Source organism: Solanum lycopersicum, chromosome 10 (assembly GCF_036512215.1).
Source record: "Solanum lycopersicum chromosome 10, SLM_r2.1".
In the NCBI taxonomy this organism is placed as follows: domain Eukaryota; kingdom Viridiplantae; phylum Streptophyta; class Magnoliopsida; order Solanales; family Solanaceae; genus Solanum; species Solanum lycopersicum.
Window position 1 is genome coordinate 24,610,372 of NC_090809.1, and position 11,630 is coordinate 24,622,001.

General features: G+C 36.2%; 1 protein-coding gene across 2 annotated transcripts; it reads right to left on the reverse strand.

Annotated features, from left to right (window-relative positions):
* Positions 1–254: 254 nt before the first annotated feature.
* LOC101259595 (heterogeneous nuclear ribonucleoprotein Q-like) lies at positions 255–7,566 on the reverse strand. Of its 2 annotated transcripts, none has more exons than XM_010329363.4 (12): positions 6,941–7,566; positions 4,051–4,592; positions 3,881–3,970; positions 3,546–3,785; positions 2,348–2,569; positions 1,972–2,272; positions 1,569–1,882; positions 1,365–1,477; positions 1,167–1,270; positions 1,002–1,078; positions 823–904; positions 255–658 (listed from the first exon to the last, which is right to left on the reverse strand). In XM_010329363.4, exons 1-11 carry the CDS (start codon positions 7,197–7,199, stop codon positions 824–826), a joined length of 2,343 nt encoding a protein of 780 aa, XP_010327665.1. In that variant the 5' UTR covers positions 7,200–7,566; the 3' UTR covers positions 255–658; position 823. The 2 variants fall into 2 exon arrangements, with proteins under 2 accessions (XP_010327665.1, XP_010327664.1); XM_010329362.4 differs by having other exon boundaries at positions 1,167–1,273.
* Positions 7,567–11,630: the final 4,064 nt, after the last annotated feature.

Consider the following 11,630-nt stretch of genomic DNA (forward strand, 5'->3'; position numbering starts at 1 on the left):
GCAAGCAATCAGAAGATCAGGCACTCAAACTGCAAGGAAGGAATTGTCACAATTTCCTACCAAATGCTATATAAACATTTCCCAATCCACAAAATAAACTCATTTTCCCAATTTCCTTTGCCTATGAATGCCTTCTTGTTAAAGCCATCAATCAAACTACATTCATCTTAACCCTATAATATAAGCAAAGAGATAGTAGCTTGGAATTCATGTCCACCCATTAACTTAGTAAAAAATGTAGACACTCACTCCCATAACAAAATAGTTTACCTCTTTATTAGTAATCCTCTGAGTTCTGAGATAATAATATCAAATACCCGCAGAACCTTCATCATAGTAACTTTGGATCATTTTCTTTCAAAATAATCACGCACTACTACAGCAAATTTTTAAAAGAAGAAACCACAAGAAAATATTGCAAAATGACACCACATCTCAGTTTGCTGTACATAGCTCAGATTTCCTTACATCCATGTCTCTTTCCCAATTAGAATCCAAGATGCTTCAGAGCAATACAACCTCTAATAATGCTAAATTCTCTAGCCCTACATATACAAACAAGTACTAATACATAAACTCCATCTCTCCAAGAGGCATGTCAGTGCATAGGGCTTCCACATTAACACATCCAACTGCAGGCGCTTTTGTCAACTTAAATCTGTAACATAAATAAGTTGGTGGGTAACCAAACACAGCTCTTGCAAAAGACAAAGTAACACACACCTTTAAACAGGGGACAAGGGCATATAAGATGCTCAGTTCCTAAGAGCATGACTGCCAAATAAACCACACATGGTTAGTTAGTAATAACAAGTGACATACCTTAGTAGTAAGATCCAGAACCACCACTTCCCATATAGCCACTGCCACCCATACCACGACTAGAATAAACTGAGGAGCCAACCTGAATATTCATCAGAGAAGAGAAGAACAGGAACAACACAGTTACCATCAGATAAACAATAAATCTTCCAACAGATATTAACAAAGTAGAAGCATACATCACTGCCACGAGACATGTAGTCACCACCATAGCTGGACGAATACAATCCACCTACATCACTTCCACCATAGGAACCTACAAACCAAAACAGAATATAGACAGATTTCTCTATACAAACAAATGTTAAGAGATATAACAAGATTTTACAAGGAACGAAACATACCTCCACCATAGTCCATACCCTGACGACTGCTGTATATCCCATGAGAATCTTGCCTAGAAATGGAGCTCCTGTTGCCGCCATATCCAAGATTTGATCTCCCGAGTCTACTAATATGTAAATCAGTCAAGTCAATCAATATAATACCAAAGATTGCGAAAAAGGAAGAAAAAAAATGACTGAACAATAATTAGAAGGCACCTGTCACCATATGCATCTCCATAATGGGAGCCACTTGCACTGCCTAGTTCATAATCCAAACGAGCACGCGAATGCCGCACTCCTGCCATAGCGTAGTGTGGATGAACATCATCCTGGCATGTACAGGAGACGCTTAATTAGTTCATATCTTCTAGGGCAAATAAGGAAAATATCTAAGCATAGTATATGGTGAAGATAACTCACCACTGCCATGTATGGACGTTTCGAACCAGAGACAGAATCATATTCACGACCACGTCCCTCACGGTAAGATGGAGGGGGTCTTTCAAACCGTTGCCCATATCCATCATCGACATAAGATCTCCTTGCTGCAGAGTGAGTACCTCTAGGTAATTCAGGGTAACCAGAGCCACGCGAAGAATACTCATCCCTATAGGATATACGTCTGTCAGAATGAACCCTCGAAGGATACTCAGGTATTGCTCTGCTTCTAGAAGGAGAGATTTCCTCGCGCCGTCCATAGTCCCTCTTGAAGTTACTCTTTGGATATGAGGAAACTGCAATTTGGTCATTAATCATCTGGTCATTTATAAAATAAGTAGAGTGGAACCAGAAGATTATAACAGAAGACAGAATCACATCATACCAGGTGGTCTCCGGTCATATGACCTCCTGGGTGGTGAAGCCATGGATCTGCCCCTAGGAGACAAAGCCATCTCTGCATGTCTATCTCTCAATGCTGTAGGTCGTTTGAAACCACGACTAACTACGGGAGGCATACGCGTACTAACTCTAGTCCCTCGGATAGAACGACTATATGGCACTGTACGACCCCAAGGGGCATGGGAACCATGCATAGGCATACGCCAAGGTCGGAACTCTCCTCGTCCACCATATTTCCCTCTACCCATATGCAGGGGTCTCGATAGTCTGGCCCTTACTTTAACCTGAAATATACAACAATAAGAACAACTCACAAAGATTCACATATATTGGGGGACACTTAGATACAGAGAACGAACCTTGTTATCTCCTTCACCAAATTCCTCATTATTAATGCTTTTAGCACATGTAACTGCAGCCTCATGAGTGTCAAAGGTGACAAATCCAAAGTCCTTTCTCTTGGCTGAAGGCCTATTTCTGGCAAGCTCAACTTTTCTTATCTTTCCATATTCTTTAAGAAGCTCCCGCACATGGTCCTCGTTCCAGGATACAGCAAGACCATCAATAAACACTGTTTTAACCTGAACTCAAGAAATACTCCCCCACAGTCATGTCTTGATTGATCAAGAAACAAAGAAACACAAAAAAAATACCCAGGGTAATCCCACAGCCACAAGTGGGGTCTGAGGAGCATGGCGTGTATGAAGACCTTACCCCTGCCTTGTGAAGGCAGAGAGGTTATTTCCAAAAGCCTCGCTCAAGTACAACTGTTCTAAGCAGTTATAGAAAGGAAATACAGTGGTGAAGAAACCATGATAAAAATAATAGAGAAAAAATAGTAACAGCAAACAACACAAACTGAAGCCATGAAAAACAACAGATGCAGTAAAAAATGGCAGAATAAAATAATAGAAAGTAATACTACAAGGAAAAACTAAATGCTGTACTACCTAACCTTCACCCCTAATCCCTGACCTCCATACTAACATGTGTATCATGTTCTGTCTAATCACTTCTCCCTGATTCTTGTTGGCCTACCTTTGACTCTCTTCATACCACCCCACCATGGCCAACCTCTCACACCTCATCCACAGTCAAATAAAAAAGGGTTGTCTAGCAATTGACCAAAAAGACTCCAAAAGCAAGCAGCAAAGACATCAGAAAAGAACAACCACAGAAAGAAAATAACCGAACTAGCCAGACCAAAAATTAATTAAAGGGGAGAGACAAAATTTGAACAGCTAGCACCTATCCATAAATCTAACTGATTGAAAAAGGAAAAACTAAAATACATACTGTCCTCATTCTTCTTTTCTTTGCAGTAGGGATAAAAAGCAAAGAATTAAAGGACAACGTAAGCAGGGATAAAAAGCAAATCACTGATTATGTTGAAGAACATAATATAACTCTGAAGTCAACTGTGAAATATTTGGTTACCTCCAGATAAGCTGACGAGCACCAAAGCAAAAGCCTTCATTTGGCAATATACTATAACTATACTTAACCAGAACCATTTTCCCTTCTATTAAAACATAGATATAGGTTCAGAGAGTTTACCTGTGACATGATTTCATCCCCAGGATCAATGAATGAATCCTCAAAAGAAACCTTTGCGGGCCTATCAACTCCAAATACAATATCTCTCTTCTGTAACCGCTTAAAAGCATCCATGGCCTCTGAACGTGAAGAGAACTCCAAGAAAGCAAATCCTCGATTCATTCCCTCATTATTAGTGTCTTCGACCAACGTCAAATCCTCTATATTGTGAACACCATAATGCTTCAGCTTCTCTTTTAACTGGGAGAGTAAAGCAAACATCAATGACTAGTTAAGCAGCTCCTCAAAACTGAGAATCATGTATGTTGACAATATGATATGCCTAGCCTACTTACAGCTTCTTTTGTCCAGGTCTTGCATATGTTACCCAAAAACAGAGTATCATTGTCTTGACTTGGAGAGACACCACACTGTTTTCCATTGATCTGGAAATTCCATCATCAGGAAATACCTTCTATGAGGAATTAAAATCAGTCACATAAAAACTATAAAATAAAGAAAATACCACTGGGGTTTTCAGCTCAGTACAAGCTCTTTTTGCTTGTTCAACAGTGGCAAATCGCAGGAATGCAAATCCTTTATTTTTCTTTGTCTGAGAATTCATCAGAAGCCTCACTTCAGTAATCTCGCCAACTTTACTGAAGACCTTTCTGAGATCCTCCTCGGTAGCATCCTTGTCAAGGCCACCAACAAATATTTCAAATTCCTTCCGCTTACGCCTTTCGTCAACAACTTCATGATGTTCTTCCTCCTCTGCTGCATCAGCCATCTCAGCATGCTCATCTTCTTCATCACCCTCATTTTCCTCATGAACATCTTCAACATCCTCTTCCGCCATGTCACCCTCTTCCTCTTCACCAACATCTGCCTCTTCAGGTTCTTCCTCTATTTCATTTCCCTCTTCCTGAACACCGTCGTGTTCAATCCCATTCTCATCATAATCAACTGTGCCATACTCTTCAGGTTCATATTCAGGGTCATTATCCCCCAAATCTAATCGCTCCCCCTTTTCATAGTGATCGACTGATTCTTTCAAATTGTCCTTCTCTGCCATGAGAAAAAAATTAACCTCCCAGTAAATGGTGAAAATAAATGTTCTTATCCAAGAATAACATAATCTCTTGCAAGTTGTGTAAGCTGTCAACAATGTCCAACTCCATAGAGACTTAACTGATCATCAGGAGAGAGATTAAAGTTACAAGATTTGGCAGAACAGAATATGTGCCAGCAACTGTAAGCTTTCCTTCTTCCTTCATCTCAAATTGAAGAATAAGGGACCCTTCATCCATCCCAGTTAAGCCTCACCTTTTGTCATTATTTTGAGTGTTTTACCCACAAAGGTTGTCTTGAGACCAACATGTGAGCTGCTCGATGTAAGGCATATGCCTCAACCATCATCTTGGAGATGCCTAACTTTCTATATGTTTCTTAATCGATTGAAGCTTGAAACCGCATACACACACATATATTTAATTAACTTAACGTTAGCAGACCATAAGATTTAAGTGATGCTCACAGCTCGCCCTCACCAACAAAGATATTATTATAAGTATCCTATCATAACTCGTTCTCTAGAGATAATATTTTTAAGGAATAATTTCAGAGACCTCCCTTGAGGGTTTGGCCAAGTTCAACCTACAGAAACTGTTCAGCATAGTTTTTAACAAACTCGTCCTAATCAACTGAAATTCATTTAAGGGATGCAAAAAAGGGTGCAGTGATTTGTATGATTTTTCTCTTCTAATTTTTTTGCATTTCCTCCCTTTCCTTTTCTATTCGTATTTATTTTATCACTCCTTCCTCTTATATTATTGATCTTCAAAATCTAAAAGCTTTTATTTTATTGATCTTCAAAATCTAAAACTCGGACATTTCGGAACGAAATCAAGTCTGCTTATCTCACTGAACAATCTAAGTAATTGTTTTATAACACATCCCTCCCTTGTGGTATCAAATATTACATATACTTCCCTTCTTTGACCAATGTGTGTAGCAAAAGTATTTTATATTCTGAAGTAGACAAACTTACCCTTTCTATGTCAAAGTTTTATGTCTTCTTTTATAATAAGTACCTTATTTTATTCGGGTTTATTTTATCCTTCAAAATAACTTCAATACGGATGATTGATCATATTTAATTTTATAATTGATAATCTAAAATCTAATTGATGAAGCACTAAATGATCAGCTAGAGTAAAGATATTGAAGTCAAACTCATGATATTGCAGTGTGACTTTTCAATATTGCAAGAGAACATTGTTTTGCTTTTAAGACGATAACGGAAGAGGAAATAATAAGACAATTATACTTTTTTTCTCTATGTAATGTTATCAAAACCTTTTTCTGTTTCCTTCCCGTGATTGGGTAAAAGAAACATCAAATGAAATATAGTGTTTTTCATCCATAGAATACTCAATAATAGTTCAAATTGATTTAAGTTCACATTAAAATTTTAAAAGTTACTCCCTCAATTTCAAAAAGAATGACATAGTTTGACTTGATGCAGAGTTTACAAAAAAGACTTTTCAATTTGGTGATCCTAAATAATAGTTATGTCAAAAGTACAAAAATTTCCTTTAATCTTGTAGCTTTAAACATGCCACGTGAAAAGTTGAAATTAATGTGTAGCCAAAAAAGTAAAAAGATCATAAAAAGTATTTATACGGAGGGAGTATTTAATTTGTCATGCAGCAATATATATACATGAAGAAGTGTAACAAAAGACAAACCGGTAACATTGTACTAACATTCCGTAACTTCCATCTATCATCTATCTTGTCAAACTAATATTGTGATTTTGCTTTAATATTTACATTCTGGGAAAAAGAACAAGAAAGAAACTAAAAGTTGACGTAAAAGGGGTAAACTTATCCATTTCAGATGATAAATAGTTTTGTTACACGTATTATGAAAGAAGGGAGGTATATGTCTTATTTGAAACCACAAGGGAGGGATATGTTATAAGCCGTTCTCTGAAATTCCATCTCTATTTGGACCCATAAGTATTTTCTGACATTGCTCTTAATTAAGCTAAAGAACTGAAATTATATAACAATTAACATAGCAATTGTCAGCAGTTACGTGAATAATTGAACAGGTATTAATCTAAGTTGTTTGGATTCTTTTGAATCTGCACACGTGTCGGATTCTCCCAGACAGGATATTTTGAAGAGTTTAAGCAACATGGGAGGTATTAATTCAATAAATTGTGTTTAAAGAGAACAGGTATTAATGCATAAACACAATTTGCATAGCTCTTGCAATACCATTAACAACTAACATGACCTATAAAGTTAATCTTTTTTCTTATCACTACTCTTATCAAAATTGACATAAGCAACACTGTACAAAGTATTAATTCAAGAAAATACCAATTTTGCAAAATGAATACTTACTCTTCTCTGAAACCGCCCCCTTTCCCACAGCATTCACATTCAATGCAGTTTCAGCCGGTTCCTCAGGCTCCGATTGCGTGATTTTAAGCTCAGGCTTTTCTTCAGATACCTCCTCCACCGCCTTATCTTTGTCCTGTACTTCCATTGGTTCCTCTACCTTAACAGACTTTGCCTGAGACTTTGGCGTACCACGAGGTGTACGGCCACCTCTTTTGGATCCAGAACCTGAAGCCGTCTTTCTCACTGATTTTGGAGGCATAGTTTCAAGAATTGATAAACCAATGTTTTCGAGATGAATGAAAAAACACAACAAGAACAAATAAATACTCTATTTTTCTGCTTCAAAACCCTAGAACTGCTTTTTCTTCAGAGGCTTCGACCGGTGTTTAATGCTTTTTGTTTTAAAAATTAAAATAAAAATACTGCCTTCCATTTATTATTATTATTATTATTATTCAAAATTAAAATTAAAATTAAAAAGAAAAAGAATGACCTTTTTTTAATTTCATATTGTAACTTATGATTGACTTTGTGTACCCTATTTTGTTATTCGAATAAATTATATTTTTCTTCTTATTACATAATATCACATATCTACAAATTAAATGATGAATCTAAAAAAAAAATTAGTACATGATAAAAATTACTATAAAAATAGGAAAAAAGATAGATCATATATATATATATATACACATATATATACACACACATATATATAAGGAGAATCAAAACAAGGTGATGTCAATGTATGACCTTCATTTGTTTCTTCTTTTTTTTCCTCATTCTTTTCATGACATAATTATTTAATAATTAAAAAATTCAATCATATTTAATACGGACAAGGGCCTAAAATACCCTTAAAGTATTGAAAATGGTACAAAATTACCCTTCATCCACCTATTGGCTCCAAAATGCCTTTTTCATCCACCTATTGGCTCCAAAATACCCTTGTCATCCACCTTTGGGTTCAAAATTGACCATTTTAATTGTTTTAAGATTAAACTCTTAAAATATTTTTTTTATATACTGGGCGTTCAACTATTAGTTATAATTTTAATTTATTAATACAATTTATAAACCAATCCACTACCCACTCATTACAAACTAAACCTCACTCAATTAATAATTCAATTAAAATATCAAAATTGTCATAAACACTACTAAAACACGATGAAATTATAGATTACTGAAAATGACATTCAAAATTATTTGAGTCCGAATCGAAGCCCCAATAAAATTTAGGTTGAGCCGCTTATTTAGGAGGACACTTTCTTTCAAAATTGAATTAGAAAATTATGATTAAAGGTAAAGAAATAATACATCCCGATTTAATTAATGCACTTATTTTAAATATAATTTTATAAATATTTATTATTTATTTTAAAACCTTTAATATATTATTTTGAAAAAAAGTTACCTATGAGGTAACATCACATAATTAAGACGTAAGAATAATTAAGATGAACATAGTCAGACTTTTAAGTTTATCGGTGATTTTTATGTAGCCACTTGAATGTATGATAATTTTCTTCTATATTTTTTAAAAACACTCAATTGGTAGTAGCTTGCATTAATAATTTGACGGGTTCATTAATTTAGAGGGATTTAATTAGTAATGGGTGGGTAGTGGATTGATTTATAAATTACACTAATAAGTTAAATTATAACAAATAGTTGAGCGCCACGTATTTTAAAAAATATTTAAATATAAAACCGTTAAATAAGTGGTCAATTTTGAGCCAAAAGATGGATGACAAGGGTATTTTGGACCCAATAGGTGGGTGGGAAGGGCATTTTGGAGCCAATAGGTGGATGAAGGGTAATTTTGTACCATTTTCAATACTTTAAGGGTATTTTAGGCCCTTTTCCGTATTTAATATTGTAAATTATTGTAACGACCTGTTTAGTCGTTTTGAGCAGCAGACTTCAATTCTGGAAAAAAACTAGCAGAAGCGACGGACCCTACGACGGACCGTCATGGGCAAGACGGACCGTCGCAGGGTCTCGTTTCAAAACACTTAGAAAATCTGAAAATTGGGTACTGAAATCGACTATCTGAACTTCGTAACGGAATGGCAGGACGGACCGTCGCAGGCGCGACGGGCCGTCACAGACCCTTCAGAGAAATTGAGTCTCTGAAGCCTGTGACGGAGCAGCAGGACGGACCGTCGCAGGCGCGACGGGCCATCACAGACTGCGTAATCCCAGTCTGGGTCGGATTTCTTTATACGTTTTAAGGGACGTTTTTGACTATTCCTGCTTTAATTATAAAGTTAGTGGATTAATGTTAATAAGTTTAATTACTTGGAGGTTAAAAGAGGTAACCTTAAGTTAATTAGTGGGTTATTATTGCCATCTTTTATTCTTAATTATATACTAATTAGGGTAAAAGAAAGAGGGTTTGAATAAAGAAAATAGAAAGAACAAAGAGAGAGAGAGGATTGATCGAGAGAGGAGAAACGAAGAGGAAAACACAAAGCTTTGGGAATTTGCTTGCTTGATCACTAATCTTCGGTGGAGGTAGGTTATAGTTTTTATGCTATTTGTAGTAAACTCTTAATAGCGAATGATATGTATGGGTAGTATTGTAAACCCTTCTATATGCTTAATTGTATGCTTGTATGAATGTGATTATATGATTGTGATAAAATAAGCATGATGAAGCTATTGAATCCTAAATCTGGAAAGATAACCCTAATCTAATTTGTTAATGATGATGTCTTGGTATAAAAGAAGGCTTGATGAACGAAAGTAGTGAGATTAGGGGATCGGGTGCCACGTTCCGGTACCAGGATAGTATATGAGGATCGGAGTGTCACGTTTCGACACCAGGATAGAATATGGATCGGGTGCCATGTTTCGGTACCAGGATAGTATATGAGGATCGGAGTGTCACGTTCCAACACCAGGATAGAATATGGATCGGGTGCCACGTTCCGGTACCAGGATAGTATATGAGGATCGGAGTGTCACGTTCCGACACCAGGATAGTATATGGATCGGGTGCCACGTTCTGGTACCAGGATAGAATATGGATCGGGTGTCACGTTCCAACACCAGGATAGAATGAGGATCGGAGTGTCACGTTCCGACACCAGGATAGTATATTGAGGAGCGGAGTGTCACGTACCGACACGAGGGGAATAAAGATAATGAATCTTGAAAGATGTTAATATATTCAATCTAATGAATCGAATTCCCAAATGAGTATGATGGGGAGGCGTGAGTCCTCATTGATGTGCTTGGTGTTGTAACCAAGGGTTATGGTAACTGTAAATGCTGCATGCTAATGATATTAGTTGATTTAATGATATTGCTTAATATATACTGTTTTCTATTTTGAGTTGGCCGATGATATCTACTCAGTACCCGTGTTTGTACTAACCCCCTACTTTTATGTTTTCTTCTTTGTTATTTGTGGAGTGCAGCAAACGTGCCGTCATCTTCGACTCAACAGTAACTCTAGCCAGTCTTCATTACTCCGGATATCAGGGTGAGCTAATGTTTCTAACTTGGACTGGATCTTCCTCTTCATGTCTTGATGCCTTGAAGTTCCGGCATGGACTAGCTTTTATGTATTTTTTTTAGCTTCTTAGAATACTCTTAGTTTAGTAATTTGATCATAGATGTTCTTGTGGTGATGACTTCCAGATTTTGGGGATAATAATAGTTGTTGAGTTTTTAGAAGTTATTGAATTGGTTTTTATTAATGAGTTAAGTCTTCCGCATTACTTTCTGTTGATATTATATTGAAATGTTAAGGTTTAGATTGGTTGGTTCGCTCACATAGGAGGGTAAGTGTGGGTGCCAGTCGCGGCCCGGTTTTGGGTCGTGACAATTATATGAAATGAGTTACAAAAAATCTCATCTATAGACATTTTTTACTTAAATAGCATGTCTTTTCAATTTCTTTTTGACTATATTTATAGCTTATTTTATCTATAAATATCAATCATATATGAATATGTTGCATGTTCATTTTTTCATTATTTCTTTTAGTAGTATAATCTTTTAATTTTATTTTCTTCATCTTTTTCTTCATCAATCATGGACTTAAGTTATCAAAAAAGAAGACATAGAAAAGATGATGTCATGATATGATCTTCACTTTGATGAAGATCGTAGATATATTCTTGAAAGGTTCATCACATTATTGTCACGACCCAAACCGGGTTGCGACTGGCACCCACACTTACCCTCCTATGTGAGCGAACCAACCAATCTAAACCTTAACATTTCAACGTATATCAACAGAAAGTAATGCGGAAGACTTACACTCATTAATAAAAACAATTCAAAACTATTATTATCATCCCCAAAATCTGGAAGTCATCATCACAAGAACATCTACGATCAAATGACTAAACTAAGAGTATTCTAAAAGCTAAAAATACATAAGAAGCTAGTCCATGCCGGAAGTTCAAGGCATCAAGACTTGAAGAAGGAGATCCAGTCCAAGCTAGAAGCATCAGCTCACCCTGAATTTCCGATGTAGTAAGACTAGCTTGAATTACTGTTGAGTTGAAGACGATGGCACGTTTGCTGCACTCCACAAATAAACAAGAAGAAAACATAAAAGTAGGGGTCAGTACAAAACACGGGTACTGAGTAGATATCATCGGCCAACTCAAAATAGGGGACAGTATATATCAATATTATCGTAAATCAACTATAAAACTCAACATGTAGC

What these genes read in the sequence shown, in the direction of transcription:
- LOC101259595 (XM_010329362.4), bottom strand. Translation starts at nt 7,199, where the DNA reads ATGCCTCCAAAATCAGTGAGAAAGACGGCTTCAGGTTCTGGATCCAAA. An exon ending in AGACCTGGACAAAAGAAGCT is followed by an intron (nt 3,786 to 3,880) that starts GTAAGTAGGCTA and finishes TTACTCTCCCAG; the next exon opens with TTAAAAGAGAAGCTGAAGCA. An exon ending in ATATGACCGGAGACCACCTG is followed by an intron (nt 1,883 to 1,971) that starts GTATGATGTGAT and finishes ACCAAATTGCAG; the next exon opens with TTTCCTCATATCCAAAGAGT.